Raw genomic sequence first — 21,888 nt, 5'->3', positions numbered from 1 at the left:
CTAAATCGGACAGGTTGTCAAAGAAATGAGAACATAGAGAGGAACCCCTTCTGACTGCTAGTGCGGGACACGCACACAGGTGTTGTATAGTCTCTTCTTCTTCTTCGATGTCCTCACAGCTTCTGCAAAAGTCGTTGCTGGCAAACTTCATTCTGTCAACATGTTTTCCGTTTCGACAGTGACCTGTCATGACGGACACAATAACTGAGACGTCTGTTCCAGCCAATGACAGCAAAGCAGTAGACCTCTTCAAGTCTAGATCAGGCTACATAGCTTTAGAATTCAGACAGCTCTCTCTTTGTGACCTTCGGGCCTGGTCCTGAAAACTTAGCTTACATATCGCTAGAGACATACCCACAGATTCCAGTATCCCTGGAATGTGAAGGGTAGTTCTTAGTCTCTCAAGCTCCTCCTCTTTACATTTCCATGGGATATCTCTGCGGCCCGGCATCCAGAACCGGTGAATTTTAAACTGTACAGTCATCTCGTTGAGAGATCTGCTACAGTCGAGGGTGGTTTTTGTGTTCAAAAATGGCTACCTGGCTGTCTGAGAAGATATTTATGCCAATCGTCGTAATGACATTATATATTAGCCATACCACCACTTCCTTAATTGCAAGGATCTCTGCTTGATACACACTGCAGTGGTCGCGTAACCTTTTCGATATGACCAGTTCTAGATCTTTAGAGTACACCCCAAATCCCACCTAGTCCTTTAATTTGGAACCATCCGTATAGAACTCTATATAACTCCTGTTGCCAGGGATATCGTAGTTCCAATCGCTTCTATCAGGAATATTGGTACAGTAATTTTCATCAAAAAGCGGCTCAGGTAAGGAGTAATCCCCACTGCCTGGAACATCGGATATTGTATCAAAGATAACACAATGTCAGTAGCCGTAAACATGACCAATGAGAAAGCTCCCTTAACCTCATGGCAGTGGTCGCTGCAATTTAGGTAACCACAATGTCCAGAGGCATAAAATGTAGCATTAAATTCAGTGCATCCGATGGTGTCGTCCTCAGTGTGGCTGTGATGCACAAACAAGCCATCCTTTGGATCCGGTTAAGTATTGTGCAGTAGGTGGACTTTTGAAGCGCTGTCCACCAGACCACAACACCATATAGCATTATAGGTCTGACAACTGCAGTATATACCCAGTGCATGACACGCGGTCTTAACCCCCAACTTTTGCCAAGAAAGAGTTGCGCTTCTTGCACATTTCAAAATGTTGGATTTAAAGTTCAATTTCCTGTCCAGCACAACGCCCAGGTATTTTGCGCTTACTGTAAATGAAACATTCTCTCCTCCCAAGGAGACAGGTTCCACTATAGGCAACTTATATCTTTTGCTGAAAAGAACTACTTCTTGTCTTGCAAGGATTTATACCCAGACCACTTTACTGTTGCACGTAGAGTTTTCTGAAGTATATCTCTTAGAGTGCTGGGAAACTTTCCTCAAACCGCTTTTGCCACGTCATCAGCATACGCGACGACTTTTACACCTTTTTTCTTTCAGAAAGCCAACTTTTTAGATCCATAGATCCCAAGCCTGCCGTAACGCATCTTTTAATAAGTAAGTTATTAATAAACTTTCTTACCGTATAGTCAATTCCTAGAAACTCCAACTCCTTCATGATTGACGTAGGTTTTATATTATTGAAAGAACCTTCAATGTCAAGAAATGGTACCATTTTATATTCCTTGACAGCGAGAGAACCCCCTATGTAGCCGACTAGGTCGTGAAGGGTTGTTTCAGTGGATTTGCCTTTACTATATGCATGCTGAAGTCGAGACAAGCGATCTCCGGAGATCTTTGCCCTATGGTTGTTTTTATCAACCTCTCAAGAGTCTTCAACATAAAGGATGACAGATTAATAGCTCGAAGGTCTTGCGTCTTCGTATGGTACGGTTTTCCTGAAAATGACCTTCAAGTCCCTCCATCCCACAGCTATATGTGACATGCTGATACAAGCAGAGTATATCTCCCCAAGCCAGGGAAGCAGTCTATCAGACCCAGCTTGTAATTCAATCGGTGATACATCATCAGGGCCTGGCGACTTAAAGGACTCGAATCATCTTATCGCCCAAAGGATTTTCGGCTCATACTCTAACACTAACACTCTATGTTCCAAATTTCCATAACATGATTGAAAATATCCATCATGTACGAGTATACATTCAAATATCTCCGAATTTTGAATCTGACACCCCTAACACAATTAATCGTTGAACTTTACAATCATGATGGATGTTAACACTTGACAAGAGAACATCTGATTGTTTATCATTGTCTCATCAAAATAAAACAATAATTCACAAGCCCGTGTGTAACAATATTACATTTAAACAAATAAATAATCTGCGTTGATTTAACAAATTAACAAATTCGTTGTCATTTTTGTTGTACTGGTTTTGACCGAAGAAACTCATTGTTAGTTCTTGTTCATCATTCTGTTATTTTTTCATTCATTTGTTCAACAACAATTCGCAATGTCATCCATCTTAATTTTATGCCTTCAAAATTAACGTCAATGAAAGCAATTATATTATTAAAATTATTATTAAAAATAATTAGGATCACAAGTTTAAAGTCTTAATAGGTACTTTCGAAAATTAGAATTTTTAAAAATGTAGGCGGAGATACTTGAATTTACAGTTCGTCATTGAGTTGCGAGAACAATAAATGGATTTGACACTTTCGCTACCATATTTAGAATTTATGGACTAATTGTAATTCGTTAAGTCTATAATGACTGAGTCCATTGTGGATTAATTGTAATTGACAAGGTCCATTATAATAAATGGTAAAGTCCACAACAAACCGCATACACCTTCAGCCATATTTTTAAACTAATTTCGTCATTCTGTTTGTAACTACTCGAAATATTCGTCTGAGACCCCATAAAGTATTGGGTTGCCCAAAAAGTAATTGCGGATTTTTCATATAGTCGGCGTTGACAAATTTTTTCACAGCTTGTGACTCTGTAATTGCATTCTTTCTTCTGTCAGTTATCAGCTGTTACTTTTAGCTTGCTTTAGAAAAAAGTGTAAAAAAAGTATATTTGATTAAGGTTCATTCTAAGTTTTATTAAAAATGCATTTACTTTCTTTTAAAAAATCCGCAATCACTTTTTGGGCAACCCAATATATTCTTGATCGTCGCGACATTTTATGTCGATCTAGCCATGTCCGTCCGTCTATCCGTCCGTCCGTCTGTCTGTCGAAAGCACGCTAACTTCCGAAGGAGTAAAGCTAACCGCTTGAAATTTTGCACAAATACTTCTTATAAGTCTAAGTCGGTTGGTATTGGAAATGGTTCAAATCGGTCCATAACCTGATATAGCTGTCATATAAACCGATCTTGGGTATTGACTTCTTTAGCCTCTGGATGGCGCAATTCTTATCCGATTGGAATGAAATTTTGCACGACGTGTTTTGTTATGATATCCAACAACTGTGCCAAGTATGGTTCAAATCGGTTCATAACCTGATATAGCTGCCATATAAACCGATCTTGGGTCTTGACTCCTTGAGCCTCTAGAGGGCGCAATTCTTATCTGATTTGAATGAATTTTTCCACGAAGTATTTTGTTATGATATCCAACAACTGTGCCAAGTATGGTTGAAATCGGTAAATAACCTGATATAGCTGTCATATAAACCGATCTTGGGTCTTGACTTCTTGAGCCTCTAGAGGGCGCAATTCTTATCCGATTGGAATGAAATGTTGCACGACGTGTTTTGTTATGATATCCCACAACTGTGCCAAGTATGGTTCAAATCGGTCCATAACCTGATATAGCTGCCATATAAACCGATCTTGGGTCTTGACTCCTTGAACCTCTAGAGTGCGCAATTCTTATCCGATTGCAATGAAATTTTGCACGAAGTATTTTGTTGTGATATCCAACAACTGTGCCAAGTATGGTTCAAATCGGTTCATAACCTGATATAGCTGTCATATAAACCGATCTTGGGTCTTGACTTCTTGAGCCTCTAGAGGGCGCAATTCTTATCCGATTGGAATGAATTTTTGCACGACGTGTTTTGCTATAATATCCAACAACTGTGCCAAGTATGTTTCAAATCGGTCCATAACCTGATGTAGCTGTCATATAAACAGATCTGGGAACTTGACTTCTTGAGCCTCTAGAGTGCGCAATTCTTATCCGATTGCAATGAAATTTTGCACGACGTATTTTGTTATGATATCTAACAACTGTGCCAGGTATGGTTCAAATCGGTTCATAACCTGATGTAGCTGTCATATAAACAGATCGGGGGACTTGACTTCTTGATCTTTTAGAGGGCGCAATTCCTATCCGATTTGCACGACGTGTTTTGTTGTGATATCCAACAACTGTGTCAAAAAAGGTTCACATCGGTTCATAACCTGATATAGCTGCCATATAAACCGATCAGGGATCTTGACTTCTTGAGCCTCTAGAGGTCGCAATTATTATCCGATTTGCCTGAAATTTTGTACGTATCCTGTACGTGTATCCTCTCATGACCATCAACATACGTGTTTATTATGGTCTGAATCGGTCGATAGCCTGATACAGCTCCCATATAAATCGATCTCTCTATTTTGATTCTTGAGCCCCTAAAGGGCGCAATTCTTATTCGAATTCGCTGACATTTTACACAGGTCTCCAACATATAATTTAATTGTGGTCCAAACCGGACCATATCTTGATATCGCCCTAATAGGAGAGCAAATCTTTTCTTATATCCTTTTTTGTCTAAGAAGAGATGCCGGGAAAAGAACTCGAAAAATGCGATCCAAGAAGGAGGGTATATAAGTTTCGGCCCGGCCGAACTTAGCACACTTTTACTTGTTTTTGTCTTAGATGGATGGATGTCACATTTGGGTTACGCTTACATGTGAACGGAATTCATCATGGTTGAAAGAGCTATTATAATAAAGCATCGGAAATATACCAAAAGGAATAATGCCTTGAGTCAGAAAATCCTTCCTCCAGAAAAAAAAATTCAGTGGTGGTTATCCCCTCCTAGTGCTGGCGACATTTGGGAGGAACTATGCCATGTAGAAATTTCTACCCAAAAAAGTGTTGTACTTGGGCACGCTGTTCGGACTCGGCTATAAAAAGGAGGTCCCTTGTCATTGAGCTTAAACGGATAGCCCTCATTGATATGTGAGAAGTTTGTCCCTGTTCCTAAATGGAATGTCCATGCGCAAATTTGCATTTTAAAATGGGTTGATGACGAGCCAAGGCAGAGGTGGTGTGTCTCCTTCACTCAAAGATATTAGGCTGCTTTGTCGAAGGAGGGAAAATTTCAGGGTCTAGCCTCGATACAAAACTTTCCTTGAAAAGTCATGCGGAGGAAAGGAGCCGATAGGAGCTTTGCGCTTTTTACTCTTGCAGAAAGATGTTTGGTAGGAATTGTGGAATCGCTTTGAATCGGACAGCACTCAGTGCCATTCAGTGGTCCCATTTCTTAATGGAATGTGTATAAGTAAATTTGTATTTTACCACACGCTTAAACTAAAATCGCACAGGTCTCTTTGGTCTGCGGAAACATAGCCCCCGGTTCTTTAATAGGGGAAGTTGTAGGAGTCGCATAGTCCGATGTCGAAAACGCCGAAGATGACGACGACAGGGCTTATGACCTTCCACAGTGAATTTCCACTGTGGCTTACACACTAGTCAGTATGACTGTACGTTAAGGCGTTAACCCTTATAGCCCTTAAGTCAGAGAACGATCGGCCGGTTACACCTTACTGACATCGGCCAAAGACAACTACGGTAGCTATCATACAGAACATTTGGCCATAAGTTGGTTGCAAGGAAAAAACAGCGATGGTCACACACACACACACTATAGGATTTGGAAAAAAACATGCATAGGTGTGAGTCTGACTATCACTGCTCTAATGCTTACTTCTTTCCTTTCCCTACAATAGGGTCAAGTCAGTGGAAAACGTAAACTTCTCACTATTTCCCTTTCCTAAGTGGAATCTTAAAAATATTGAAAAACAGATCTAAATTAGTTTAGATTTTCACCAATTTTTATTTAGCCACCACTTATATACAGAAATTAGGTTGTCAAGAAAAGGTGTCTATTTTCCATACCATCCTCCATGATGGTGATGATGATGATGATAATGGGGCCTACCCCATCCGCCACCGTAGCCCCAGTGGCGGGCATTACGTGCTGCTTCATTTGCATGATTATCGCCTGCATCGGCCACATCCAAGAGTTGCACAGGGGATTCTGGGTCAGTTTCCTTAACCTGGGAATCGGTTTCCTCCAAAGGATGGGAATTTACAAACAAAGCCATGATAACAGCTATTCCCAAAATTAGTAGAAATTTCATTTTGCAAGTGAATTCGATACCCTTCTCACAAAATACCGTTGTAACTCTGAGAACTGCAATGGAGAATTGCTATTGCCTTGGCCGAGCCTAAGGCATTTTATACTTTTTTCTAACTCCCAATCACCAATGATTGATGTCAGACCACAAAAAAAAATTTTTGTTCAATGGACACTGACTTTCTTAACATTTTTTTCACCAAAATTCTGAAGGGTGAGTTTCTGTGTTTGCCTAAAATCAGTGGAACGTGATCACCATACTCATTTTGTCAAAACGTACTCTTGGTCAAGGTCTTTTTGTGGTATTCTCCCCTATGACGTTTGATGAGCACAAATACGGATTAGAGTTTGTCAAATCAATTCATCGAAATCCTCATAGAGACACAAAAAACCGAAGATATTAATCAATGTAATGTTAGAAACAGGCAATAATTTAAGCAAGCAGGTGACTGAAATTGAAACGGTGAATTGCATTTTGTTTTAAATGATTTTCATATATGGGAGATTTGGTGTATTACGTCTGGCAATTGACGTATATTTAGTGTTCAGTAAAAATAGAGTCAACAAAAGGCAAGCTCAGTAAAGAGAGCGACAGGCTACACCGATTTTGATCATACTTTTCACCATTGTTGGTAGTCATAACAAAACACTGCGTGCAAATATCAGCCCAATAGGACATAAATTGTGACTTTCAGGGGCTCAAGATTCGAATAGGGAAATCGGTATACATGGGAGGTACATCAGGTTATTCACCGATTTGAACCATACTTGACACGATCATTGGAAGTCGTAACAGAGCACTATGTGCAAATCTATGTCAAATCGGGTAATAGTAGCAGCTTCTAGTGGCTCTAGAAGTCAAGTTGAAGGACCACTTTATATGAGAGCTATCTCCAAATCTGAATCCCCAACTACCTAGATCAATAATAAGTGAATATGCAAAGTTTCGAGTGACTAGCCTTACGCTTTCCAAAGCTAAGTGATTTCCGCAGACAGAGTGAAAGACGGACGGACATTGCTAGATCGATTAGAATGTCAAGACGACAAAAAAACCAGTAAGGAAACCAGCAAGAAAGTCGGGCGGTGATGACTTTATAATACCCTCCACCTACACTATAGGTACAAAGTTTGATCTAATTCTGAACCATAGACTCAGAAACGACTGAACCGATTTTCTTGAAATTTTCACAGATGGTCAATAATGACCCCGTGGTGAAAATAGGGTACTACATTTTTTGATACTTGAAGTGGGGTGACCCTCCCCCTTACCCTAATTTTCAGAGACGCCAGATCTCGGAGATGGGTGGTGCGATTTAAGCGAGATTTTGTGCGCTCACATATAAATAGTACACAAAAAATAAAAATTTCGCATCTAAATTTCGGATGGGGTACCTAGGGGGGCCGCCCCACCCTAAAACCTACCAAACATATATTTTGAACAATCACGACAATATGGGACTCAACTGAAAGGTATTTGGGATAATATCCAATTGTCGGACCAAGTGCTAGGGGGACCACTCCAAGCCCCAAAACACCCCTAAATCGGACATATTTACCGACCATGGCAATATGGGCCTCAAATGAAAGGTATTTTCGAGTAGAATACAAATCTGATATCCAAAAGTGGGACTACGTTTCTGGGGTCCACCCCTTCCCCAAAAAAAAAAAAAACACCCCCCAAACTGGACTTTTTTACTGACCATGGGAATATGGGGCTTAAATAAAAGTTATTTGAATGTAGAATACAAATCTGATATCCAAATATGGGACCAAGTGTTTGGGGGGCCACCTCTCACCAAAAACATTCCCCAAAAGGGACAAATTTACGACCATAGCAATATGGGGCTAAAATTAAAGGTCTTTGGGAGTGAAGCACGAATTTGATATCAATATTCGGGAAAAGTGTCTAGGGGGCCACCCCACCCCCACAACACCAACCAAATAGGAAGTATTTGCTGACTATTGCAATATGAGTCTCAAATAATAGGGTTTTTAAAGTGGAACACCAATCCGATATATTTTTCTAAGGCCATCTCACTGAGTGGCCGCCAAATCCCCAAACACCCCCAAGCCGGTGATGTTTGCCGACTTTGGAAATATGGGGCTCAAATTAAAGGTATGTGGGAGTAGACCACGTATCTGATATCAACATTAGGGACCAACTGTCTAGGGGACGTCCCACCACCATAACAACCCCCAAATAGGACGTATATGCTCACCAAGACCATTTGGGTCTTAAAGAGAGTGGAACTAAATATTCATAGTTTTTAGGGCCAATACCCCAAACCGGACATATTTGCTGACTTTTGCAATAAGGAGTTTTAATGAGATTAGAAAACGAATTTGATATCCAATTTTGAGGGCAATGGCAATATGAGGTTCAAATAAATGATATATAGTTATAGAGAATAGAGCTGATATATTTTCCGGGCTTAGTGTTTGGGGGACCACCCCCATTCCCAAAACACCCCTAAATCTGGCATATTTACCGACCATGATAATGTGGAGTTTAAATGAAAGGTGTTGGGGGTAGAGAAAGAGTTGATAACCACTTTTGGGACCAACTTTCTGGGGGTCTATCCCTTCCCCAAAATACCCCACAAACAGCAATTTTTTACTGACCATCGCAATATGGGCCTCAAATAAAGGTATTTGGGAGTAGAATATGAATTTGATATCCTAATGTAGGACCATGTATTTAGGGCATCACCCCTTTCCCAAAACACCCCCACGGGGAAAAAATTTTTCGACCATGTCAATATGTTGATGAAATGAAATGAATGAAATGAAATGAAAAGTATTTGATATTAGAAAACGAATTTGACAACCTAATTTGGGGCCATGTGTTTGGGGGACGCCTCATCCTGTAAACTCCTCTTAAGCCAATGTTAATATGGGGTTTAAATAAATGGTATTTGAGAGAAGAGCACGATGATGATATTTTTTCAGGGCCAAGTATCTGGGGGACCACCTCTCCCCCGAAAACACCACTAAATCAGACATCATGAGAATATCGGGCTGAAATGAAGTATTTCAAGAATGGAGTACACCTTACATCCAAACTTAAAATTTTTTGCGACCGAACAAAGTTTTGAAATGCCGAGGTGATTAACTTTGGGGGCCAAACTAGAGGCACCAGGACTACCACGGCTTTAATTTGCACATGATCTTGTTAATATGATTCAAACTTTCAAGGAGTTATCACTATACGTTGTCAAACGGTAAATTTTTACCAATTTTGTTCCCAATATATCCCACTGAATGAGTTGTTAAAAACGTAACGACGACGTTAATGTAGGGGATATTTTGTAGTGTATAAAAGAAAAGACGATTGCTTTAAGAAAAGCTCGGCCTAAGTTAATGAACCAATTGTTGAACCACTGAATCTTGTTGACATTATTACCAATATGGAAACAGGGTCAAGTTGGTAGTCTACCCACAACTATCGGCAAACCAATCTCAGCTCAGATCAAAATGTATGGACTTATATCCATTTGTTTGATATTTCGACCATTCTTGGCAAGAAAACCTTAGACACTTCGTATTCTAATTTATTTAAACATATCCTTTACGCACTTCAACTGTACGTTTGTTTAATTTTCCACACTAAAGTAACTTGATTTAATTTTTTTGTTCGTTCTGGATTTTATTTCGTATTTTTCGCATACATTTTACGCTTAAACTGGAATCGAGGTTCATGGAATAATTCTATTTTCCATATCCGCCATAGCCTCCTCGTCCAAAGCCTCCATAACCACCATAGCCTCCTCGTCCGAAGCCTCCTCGTCCGAAGCCACCTCGTCCAAAGCCACCATAACCGCCATAACCACCAAAGCCGCGAACATTACGAGCAGCTTCATTGGCATGCTCAACGCCTGCATCGGCCACATCCACTAAGCCCAATGAAGCTCCAGCTTGAGTTTCATCCACAGGTTGAGCCATTACGACCAAGGCCATCATAATGACTATTCCCACAAGCACGAGAAGTTTCATTTTGTTTTTAAAATTTTTTGGTTAAACGAGAATAAATGTTTTATCAAAGAACTGCAGAAGTGAATTGAATAGAATTGGTCTAAACCTGGGGACTTTTATATGATTTCGTTAATTTCTCAAAAAATTAAACCAAATGAGTAATAAAACCAAACTTTTACAATAGAATGACACTCTATTGCGGTTAAGACTGTCTATTGCGGTATAATTTTTACGTTTTACGTTTTATTTTTTTCTTTTTGTCATAAACAAAAGAAACCCGATTTATTTGATTGAATTCAGAGTCAGTGAGATTTGACACAGCTCATTTTTGGCAAAACAAACATTAAGTCAAGATATATTTGTGGTATTCACATATGACGTTTGGGCTGAAATTTGTAAAATTAATTACTGATCGTCAAAGCAATGGAAAAACACTGAAAGTGACAAAGGTTGGCATGAGGATCCCCCAATTTGGCTTCTTTAACATTTCTTTGGAGTATGGGGTTTGAATTTTCTGTAAATTAATGCTGAAAGACCGGTGATCGCCTATGCTAGAAGGAAGAGTGTAACTGTCCAATATATTGTTCAAGTTTTGCTTGGCTCAAGATGTACGCTAACCAATCTTTGCCACCAGTGGAAACGTTGTGAAGCTTTGCTGGGAAAACGGAAGAAAGTGTAATGAAGGGTATGTAAGATTCGACCCGGTCGAACTTAGCACGCTTTTACCTGTTACGTATCAGTTTAGTTTTTTTATACCCACCACCATAGGATGGGGGTATATTAATCTAGTCATTCCGTTTGTAACACCTCGAAGTATTGATTTGGGACCCCATAACGTATATATATTCTAGATGGTCTCGACATTCTGATTCGATCTAGCCATGTCCGTCCGTCTAGCCATGTCCTTCCGTCTGTCTGTCGAAATCGTGATAGCGGTCGAACGCGTAAAGCTAGCTACTTAAAATTTTGAACAGATACTTAATATTGATGTAGGTCGATGGGGATAGCAAATGGGCCACATCGGTTGAGATTTAGATATAGCTCCCATATAAACCGATCACCCGATTTGACTTCTTGAGCCCCTGGAAGGCCCAATTTTTGTTCGATTTGTCTGAAATTTTCCACATAGTGTTCTGTTACAACTTCCAATAACAGTGCTTAGTACTGTCCAAATCGGTCTATAACCTGATATAGCTCCCATATAAACCGATTTCCCGATTTCACTTCTTGAGCTCCTGGAGGGCGCAATTTTTGTCCGATTTGGCTGAAATTTTGCATGCGATGTTCTGCTGCGACTTCCAACAACAGTGTCAAGTACGGTCCGAATCGGTCTATATCCTGATATAGCTCCCATACAAACCGATTCCCGATTTGACTTCTTCAGCCGCTGGTAGCCAAAATTTTCGCCCGATTTGGCTGAAATTTTGCAAGCGGTGTTCTCTTATAATTTTTAACTACTGCGCCAAATACGTTTTAAATCGGTCTTTAACCCGATATAGCTCCCATATAAACCGATCACCCGATTAGACTTCTTGAGCCCTTAAAAGCCGCAATTTCGAACCGAACAAGGATGGTCGAGAGACCGGTTTACATCGGAGCTATATCAGGTTATAGACTGGTACTTGGGCCGTACTTGGCATAGTTAAGGGAAGTCATAACAAAACCCTGCATTAAAAATTTGAGCCAAATTGGACAATAAATGCGTCTTGTATGGGTCCAAGACCTTAAATCGAAAGATCGGTCGATATGCTAGCTATAATCAAATCTGGACCGATCTGTACCAGATTGAAGAAGGATGTTGAAGGGCCCAACTCAACTCACTGTCCCAAATTTCGGCGACATTGGAAAATAAACGCGACTTTTATGGGCCCAAGACCTTAATCGAGAGATCGGTCTATATGGCAGCTATATTCAAATCTGAATCGATCTGGGCCAAATTGACGAAGGATGTCGAAGGGCCTAAAACAACTCACTGTTCCAAATTTTGGCAAAATAAGGCAATAAATACGCCTTTTAATGGCCTAAAACTTTAAATCGAGAGATCGGTCTATATGCTACCTATATTCAAATCTGGACCGATCTGGGCCAAATTGAAGAAGGATGTCGAAGGGCCTAACACAACTCACTGTCCCAAATTTCGACGACATTGGACAATAAATGCGCTTTTAATGGGCCCAAGACCTTAATCTAGAGATCGGTCTATATGGCAGCTAAATCCAAATCTGGACCGATCTGTTCCAAATTGACGAAGGATGTCGAAGGGCCTAAAACAACTCACTGTTCCAAATATTGGCAAAATCAGGCAATAAATACGCCTTTTAAGGGCCTAAAACCTTAAATTGAGAGATCTGTCTATATACTAGCTATATTCAAATTTGGACCGATCTGGGCCAAATTGAAGAAGGATGTCGAAGGCCCTAACACAACTCACTGTCCCAAATTTCGGCGACATCGGGCAATAATTTATGGGCCCATGACCTTAAATCGAAAGATCGGTCTCTTTGGCAGCTAAATCCAAAGCTGGACCGATCTGGGCCAAAGTGACAAAAGATGTCGAAGGGCCTAAAACAACTCACTGTTCCAAATTTTGGCAACATCAGACAATAAATACGCCTTTAATGGGCACAAAACTTTAAATCGAAAGATCGGCAGCTATATCCAAATCTGGACCGAACTGGGCCAAATTGAACAAGGATGCCGAGTAGCCTAGCACAAGACACTGTCATAAGGGCCTAAGGCCTTAAATGGGCGGATTGATTTATATGGGGGCTACATCAAGATAAAGCCCGATATAGCTCATCTTCGAACTTAACCTGCTTATGAACAAAAAAAGAGTCTGGGCAAAGTTTCAGCTCAATATCTCTATTTTTGAAGACTGTAGCGTGATTTCAACAGACAGACGGGCGGCCATGGCTAGATTGTCTTAAATTTTTAAGACGATCAAGAGTATATATATTTAAGGATCGGAAATGGATATTTCGTGGTTAAAAATTAAATTGTTTCGCTTTGCTTGTTTGTTCCGTATCGATATCCGAAGGGGAAGGGTGGCGGACCCTCCCCCTTAATACCATTTTCAAAAACGTCAGATCTCGCTGATGAGTACACCGATTTCAGCAAAATTTTGTATGCCACCTTATGGTACCCCAGAAACAAGAAATTGGTATATAAAACCCACCCGAATGGACATGTTCATCGATTGCGACAATGTGGGTATCAAAAGAGAAGAATTTCAGAGGAGTGTATGAACGTGGCATTCAAATGTCACCATATGTGTCGGTGGGGTCCACCAACCCCAAAAACACCACCCAATAGGACACTTTTACCGCTTTGGGCAATATGGGTATCAAATGAAAGGTATTTAAAAGTAGAGTACAAATCTGACATAAAAATTTAATCCTTGGTGTCTGAGGAGACTCCCCACCCCCAAAAACACCACCCAACAGGACACTTTTACTGTTTTGGGCAATATGGGTATCAAATGAAAGGTATTTAAAAGTAAAGTACAAATCTGTCATTAAAATTTACTTCTTGGTGCCTGAGGGGCCCCTTCACCCCCCAAAATCGCCAAGTAGGACATATTTACCGATTGGGATAATGTGGATTTCAAATAACCTGTTACAGCTCCCATATAAACCGATCTTGGATTTTTAGTGCTTCAGCCACTAGAGGGCGCAATTCTCCTCCGGCTTTAGCTGAAATTTTAGATGAGGTGGTTCGTTATGACTTTTAACAACTGCATTAAGTGTGGTCTAAATTGATCCATAATCTGATATGACAGCCATATAAACCGATCTGAGATCTTGACTTCTTAGGCCTCTGGAGCGCCCAATTCTAATCCAATTTGGCCGAAATTTTCCACGAAGTGTTTTATTATGACTTTCAACAACTGTGATAGGTATGGTCTAAATCGGTCAATAACCTGATATAGCCGTCATATAAACCGATATTGGATCTTCACTTCTTCAGCCACTAGAGGGCGCAATTCTCATCCGATTTGGATGAAATTTTGCATGAAGTGTTTTTGATATGACTTCCAACAACAGTTCAAATCGGTTCATAACATGATATAGCTGCCATATAAACCGATCTGGGATCTTGACTTCCTAGACCTCTTGAGGGAGCAATTCTTATCCGATTTGGATGAAGTTTTGCACAAAGTGTTTTGAAATGACTTCCAATAACTGTGCTAAGTATGGTTCAAATCTGTTGATAACATGATATAGCGGCCATATAAACCAATCTTGGATCTTGACTTCTTAAGCCACTAGAGGGCGCAATTCTTATCTGATTTTGCTGAAATTTTGTAAAATGGCTTCTTCCAATGGCATAACAATTCTTATCCATTATTTTTTGTTTGCCTAAAAAGAGATACCACGCAAGGAACTCGACAAATGCAATCCATTGTGGAACTGTAATAAGATTCGACACGGCAGAGAACTTAGCACGCTCTAACGTTCGTTTGGGTGCCGTGCCATAACGGAGTAAGGGGGAATGAAAGGACAGACGATTTGGCAGTGAAGCCCAGAAGACTGCCGTCAATTAACTTGATTAATCCGAAGCCTTTCGGGTCGACGCAGCCCGAGTTAAAAGAGTGGGCGACGAATGCGCATGCAACATTGTGGAACAGCGAAACGGTCCGTAGGACGGCGAAAATCCTATGTGGGGATCCAGATCGTGAGAAGACGAGGCTATTGCTGAAACGAACCAAGAAGGAGGTCAGTATAGCTATTGGTATCATAACGGGACACATAGGACTACGACCTCACTTATGTAAAATCGGTGCGGCAAATGATGGCATGTGTAGGGCATGTGGGGAAGATGATAAGACGTTGGAGCATTTTCTTTGTCATGGCCCGGCTTTCGCGGCTAATAGATACGGGGCACTTAGGTGAAGACACAATATCAGACATGAACCAACTTAGGGGAGTGGTATTGAAAACAATTAAGGATTTTGTAAGTAGCACGGAATTCCTAACTTGAAATTTTCTTTTTAGAGGATACTTATAGTTTTAAAAGCGCACAACAAGACGATTACAGGTTTGGGTGTATGTACTTAGTGACTTCGGAGACCACCGTAGCGCAGAGGTTAGCATGTCCGCCTATGACGCCGAACGCCAGGGTTCGAATCCTGGCGAGACTAACAGAAAAAATTTTCAGTGGTAGTTTTCCCCTCCTAATGCTGGCATTATATGTGAGGTACTATGCCATGTAAAACTTCTCTCCGTTCGGACTCGGCTATAAAAGGGAGGTCCCCTATCATTAAGCTTAAACTTGCATCGGACTGCACTCATTGATATGTGAGAAGTTTGCCCCTGTCCCTTAGTGGAATGTTCCTTGGCAAAATATACAAATCTGCAACCATTTTTCAATCTAACCTAACCTATTTGTTCATTATTTTCTTTTCCATTCTATCCCACTGTGTGCCAGTCTGGAAACAGGTTCAAGTTGGCAATCTATAGTTATGTATTGATTCCCAACTTGATATACAGCATCCGCTCAGATCGAAATTTATGCACTGCTCCGAAATTTTGTTCCACTTTCAGTTAATTGGTCTTGGGGACTTTGCATTCTAATTAATTTAAACACACTGTTCATGAAATTATTCTGTTCGTATTATATTTTTTTTGACACTTCATGGATTAACCATTTGTTTTTTCTTTATATTTTATTTTGCAAATTTTATACTTGAATAGAAAGGATGTGAATGGAATAACTCTTTTGTTCCATATCCACTATATCTGCCATAGCCTCCTCGTCCAGAGCCTCCATAATCACCATAATCCCCAAGTCCAAAGCCACGCACACTACGAGCAGCTTCATTGGCATGCCCAACGTCTGCATCGGCCCCATCCACTAAGCCCAACGAAGCTCCAGCTTAAGCTTCATCCACAAGTTGGGCCATTATGACCCAGGCCATTATAATGACTATTCGTACAAGCACCAAAGATTTCTTTTTATTATACCCTCCACCATAGGATGGGGGTATACTAATTTCATGATTCTGTTTGTAACACCTCGAAATATACGTCTGAGACACCTTAAAGTGTATATATTGTTGATCATCATGTCAATTTAAGTCGATCTAGCCATGTCCGTCCGTCCGTCTGTCTGTCGAAAGCACTCTAACTTTCGAAGGAGTAAAGCTAGCCACTTGAAATTTTGCACAAATACTTTTTATTAGTGTAGGTCGGTTGGGATTGTAAATGGGTTAAATTGGTTCATATTTTGATATAGCTGCCATATAAACCGATCTTGGGTCTTGACTTCTTGAGCCTCTATTCTTAACCGATTTGACTGAATTTTTGCACGTGGTGTCTCGGTGTGACTTCCAACAACTGTAAATATGGTTTATGGTTCTATGGCTAAGTATGGTTTAAATCGGTCCATGTTTTGATATAGCTGCCATATAAACCGATCTTGGGTTTTGAATTCTTGAGCCTCTAGAGGGCGCAATTCCTATTCGATTGGAATGAAATTTTGCACGACGTGTTTAGGTATGATATGAAATAACTGAGCCAAGTATGGTTCAAATCGGTAAATAACCTGATATAGTTGCCATATAAACCGATCTTGGGTCTTGACTTCTTTAGCCTCTAGAGGTCGCAATTCTTATCCGATTTAAATGAATTTTTGTACGAAGTATTTTGTTATGGTATCCAACAACTGTGCCAAGTATGGTTAAAATCCGTTCGTAACCTGATATAGCTGTCATATAAACCGATCTTGGGTCTTGACTTCTTGGGCCTCTAGAGGGCGCAATTCTTATTCGATTTGGCTGAAATTTTGCATGACGTTTTTTCTTCTTACTTTCAACAACTGTGTCAAATAAGGTTCAAATCGGTGTATAACCTGATATTGCTGTCATATAAACCGATCTGGGATCTTGACTTCTTGAGCCTTTAGAGGTCGCAATCCGATTTTATTTGAAATTTTATTATCCGATTTTCCTGAAATTTTGTACGACGGATCCTCTCATGACGATCATCATACGTGTTTATTATGGTCTGAATCGTTCTATAGCCTGATACATCTCCCATATAAATCGATCTCTCTATTTTACTTCTTGAGCCCCCAAAGGGCGCAATTCTTATTCGAAATGGCTGACATTTTACAGAGGTCTCTAACATATAATTTAATTGTGGTCCAAACCGGACCATATCTTGATATCGCTCTAATGGCAGAGCAATTATTTTCTTATATCCTTCTTCGCCTAAGAAGAGATGCCGGGAAAAGAACTCGACAAATGCAATCCATGGAGGAGGGTATAAAAAAGATTCGGCCCAGCCGAACTTAGCATGCTTTTACTTGTTATACATAAGATTGGTTTTATTTATTTAAATAGACGATAGTGTTAATGTTTTATTAGCTTTGAAAATCTATGGTCAGTCAGTAAGCTAAAAAACCAACAACTAGAACAAGTACTTGACTAAAACAAACAACAGAAACCCGATTTATTTGATTGAATTTAGAATCAGTGAGACTGGACACCAAACCTTAAGCCAAGGTCTTTTTGTGGTAATCATATTTAACAATTGATATGTACTCAAGAGGGTTGAAGTTTGCAAAATTTATTAATATTGGGTTGCCCAAAAAGTAATTGCGGATTTTTTAAAAGAAAGTAAATGCATTTTTGATAAAACTTAGAATGAACTTTAATCAAATATACTTTTTTACACTTTTTTCGAAAGCAAGCTTAAAGAAGCTGTGAAAAAATTTGTCAACGCCGACTATATGAAAAATCCGCAATTACTTTTTGGGCAACCCAATAATTGTCAAAGCTGAGGAAAACACTGAAAAATTTTGGAATGGGCATCCCCTTTTCCACAGACTTTTTTTATGCAGTTTTTTGACATTAGCGTAAGCGCTAATTGCCACGCTTTGGTGGCAAAACTGATACTGTTTTGCTATAAAGCAGCGATGCCCAGCCCTTTACGATAGCGTTGATGGCAGTCGTTGTGGAGACAGCAATGAAGCCAAAAAAAGGGTATAAAAAATTTTTGTTAAAATTTTGTACAGGGATTTTTTTTATGACCATTAACATATGTGTTAAGTATGACCTGATATAGCTCCCATATAAACCCCTAGAGGGCGCAGTTCTTGTCTGATTTGACCGAAGTTTTGCAAAACGACTTCTACTAGGACCTTCAACATACGTGCCAGATACGCCTAAATCTGTCCAAAATCTGATATATCTCCTTTATAAACCGATCTGTCGATTTTTTTTTGGGGCCTCCTGGAGAGCTTAATTCTTATCCGATTTGGCTGAAATTTTGCCTAGTAGCATCTACTATGGTCTGCAACATCTAAGCCAAGTATGACCAGAGTCGGTTAATAATCTAATGCAGCTCCAGTTGCGTAGAAATTCTTATCCATTATCCTTTGTTTACCTGTATGAAGAGATGCCGTGCCAAGAACTTGACAAATGCTATATATGGAGGAGGGTATATAAGATACTGGCCGGTCAAACTGAGCACGCTTTTACTTGTTAAAGACTGTAGCGTGATTTCAACAGACAGACGGACGTGCGGACATGGCTAGATCGTCTAAGATTGTTACGACGATCAAGATTTTACAGGGTCGGAAATGGATATTTCGATGTATTGCAAACGGAGTGACAAAATAATTATACCCTCCTCCTTCGGTGGTGTGTAAAAAAAATAAAAGTCCAATGTCCTTTGAGCACCATCCAGCCAATAAGAAAATTGTCGAGATCGAACCATAAATGAAGATTTGCCAGCCGGAACAAATTTTCGAAATGCTGAGGTGACCAACGTTAGAGGCCTGCCAAGACCACTAAAGTCCTTGAAATTTTGCACATGATCTCGTTACCACCTCTAACCATTAAATATTTTAAAAATTTATTTTCATTCGTTTTCAAAGTTAGCACTATTTTTCTTTTCGATTCACTGCCATTTTGCGTCAGTATGGAAACAGGTTCAAGTTGGGAATCTATACATAACTATCACATTTACATTATTCGGTCATATCAAAATCTAGGCACTGTTTTGTATTTTTGATGCACTTTCAGTTAATCGGTCTTGGGGACATTGCATTCCAATTTACTTAAACAGATCCTTCATGCAATTCTTCTGTTCGTTACATATTTTTTGACATTTCAATATCTTAATTCGTTTTTTTTTTTTGTTGTTTTTTTTTTTAATTTTATTTTGCCTTTTTCTCACAAATTTTACACTTGAAGGGAAAGGATGGTAATGGAATAACTCTATTTGCCATATCCACCATATCCGCCATAGCCTCCTCGTCCGAAGCCTCCGAAGCCTCCATAACCACCATAGCCTCCACGTCCAAAGCCGCCAAAACCACCAAAGCCACGTACACTGCGAGCAGCTTCATTGGCATGCTCAATGCCTGCATCGGCCACATCCACTAAGCCCAACGTAGCTCCAGCTTGAGTTTCATCCACAGGTTGGGCCATTACGACCACGGCCATCATAATGACTATTCCCACTAGTACGAAAAGTTTCATTTTGTTTTTAAGATTTTTTTTGTATTTTTAGAAAATAGATATTCTTTCTAAGAACTGCAGAAGTGTATTGAATACAATTAGCCTTAATCTGGGGACTTTTATATGCTTTCATTAATTTCTCAAAAAAAAAATGAAACAAAATAAGTTTTAATTTGTTTCAAAAACTTTGGCACTTCTCTATTGCGGTTAAGACTATCTATTGCGGTGGAATTTTTTCGTTTTTATTTTCAATTTTTTTTTGTGCAAAAACAGAAGAAACCCGATTTGTTTGCTTGAATTTCGATTTAGACTGGACACAATTTATTTTTGACAAAAACAAACTTAAAGCCAAGGTCTTTTTTTGGTGGTATTCATATATGACATGGGGGTTGAAATTTGTAAAATTAATTATGAAGTGTCAAAGCCGTGGAATACACTGAAAACGACAAGGGTTGGAATAAGGACCCACTTATGTGGTTCCACAGATTTTTTTGATGCTGGTGTACTATTTCGTTGGTCACCTCGGTAGCTGAGTTGGTAAAGTTCTCGGATTACCAGTGCGGATTCGTCATTTCGATTCCTACTTGGGCCTGGTCTGTCGCTATTGTGTTATCACAACAGTGACAGTCAGACTAAGTGAGTCTCACTGTCACTCTTACCTAACCTAACCTACCATTTCGTTGCAGTATGAGATTTTCATTTTTTCAAATTAATGCCCAAAGACCTTTGATCACTAATGGTAGCAGGAAGAGTATAACTGTTCAATATATTGGTCAAGTTTTTCTGGTTTAAGATGTACTCTAACCAATCTTTGTCATTAGTGTAATCGTTGTGCCGCTCTGGTGGCAAAACTGACACTGTTTTGCTATAAAGCCACTCGGGCACCACTTTTTTATGTTGCCACAAAAAGTGAAAATGTGATTTTGTGCCAAATTTTCACTACAGTGTGTTTACTTTTTCAAAAATTTCTTTTTTATACCCTCCGTATTCATTCACTTTGTAATACATCGAAATATCAGTAGAAGACCATCGATCCATCTTCATTGACATTCCAAGTCAATTTAGGCCATACGTCTGTCTGTCCCTCTGCTGTCTTTCTGCTATATAGGCCGGTTGGGATTGTAAATGGTCCACATCTAGGATCTTGACTTCTTGAGCTCCTAGGAGACTAAAATTTTCCACCGAGTGTTTTTGTACGACTTCCAACAGTGGTGTCTAGTTTGGTTAAAGTCGCACAATAACTTGATGTAGCTGCCATCTAAACCCATCTTCAGATTTGACATCTTGAGCCTCTAGAAAGCCTCATTTAATTTAATTAAAATTTGGCACGTGACTTCCAACATCTATGGTAAGTACTGACCAAATCGGCCTGAAACCTGTATTAATAGAAACAAGTCTTAAGATAATAGAAAACCTTATCTGGTGACTATTTTACACACAGATAAAAACAAAATTTGAAAAACAACAACTTTTGTTGAAAAAACGCCTACAAAATTTGTTAATTTTTCTGCAACAATTTATTTTGAATCTCAACGACCCAAAGTACAAATTTGTTGTTGAACGGCACTCCTTTACACAAAACAAATAAGAGCGTGATAACAGATAAAATAACAGATAAAAATAAATTTGAAAAACAACAACTTTTGTTGAAAAAACGCCTACAAAATTTGTTAATTTTCCTGCAACAATTTACTTTGAATCTCAACGACCCAAAGTACAAATTTGTTTTTCAACGGCACTCCTTGACACAAAACAAATAAGAGCGTAATAAGTTCGGCCGGGCCGAATTTTATATACCCTCCACCATGGATAGCATTTTTCGAGTTCCTTGCGCGGTATCTCTTTTTATGCAAACAAAGAATATTGAATAAGAACTGTTATGCTATTGGAGTTATATCGAGTTATAGTCCGATTCGGACCATAAATGAATGCTGAATAAAGTAGAAGTTATTGTGTAATATTTCAGTTCATTTGGATACGAATTGCGCCTTTTAGGGACTCAAGAAGCAAACTCGGGAGATAGATTTATATGGGAGCTGTATCAAGCTATTGATCGATTCAGATCATATTCGACACGTATGTTGAAGGTCATGAGAGAAGCTGTTGTA

At 39.5% G+C, this 21,888-nt stretch overlaps 2 protein-coding genes across 2 annotated transcripts; both read right to left on the bottom strand.

Annotated features, from left to right (window-relative positions):
• Positions 1-9,950: 9,950 nt before the first annotated feature.
• Positions 9,951-10,424, bottom strand: LOC106095875 (uncharacterized). The gene has a single exon (XM_013263306.2). The coding sequence runs from the start codon at positions 10,333-10,335 to the stop codon at positions 10,051-10,053; it is 285 nt and encodes a 94-aa protein (XP_013118760.1). The 5' UTR covers positions 10,336-10,424; the 3' UTR covers positions 9,951-10,050.
• Positions 10,425-19,469: 9,045 nt separating this feature from the next.
• Positions 19,470-19,976, bottom strand: LOC106095880 (neuropeptide-like protein 32). The gene has a single exon (XM_013263317.2). It carries the CDS (start codon positions 19,799-19,801, stop codon positions 19,538-19,540), a length of 264 nt encoding a protein of 87 aa, XP_013118771.2. The 5' UTR covers positions 19,802-19,976; the 3' UTR covers positions 19,470-19,537.
• Positions 19,977-21,888: the final 1,912 nt, after the last annotated feature.

This window comes from Stomoxys calcitrans, chromosome 5, assembly GCF_963082655.1.
Source record: "Stomoxys calcitrans chromosome 5, idStoCalc2.1, whole genome shotgun sequence".
NCBI lineage: Eukaryota > Metazoa > Arthropoda > Insecta > Diptera > Muscidae > Stomoxys > Stomoxys calcitrans.
This window is presented reverse-complemented; position numbering and strand designations above follow the sequence as displayed.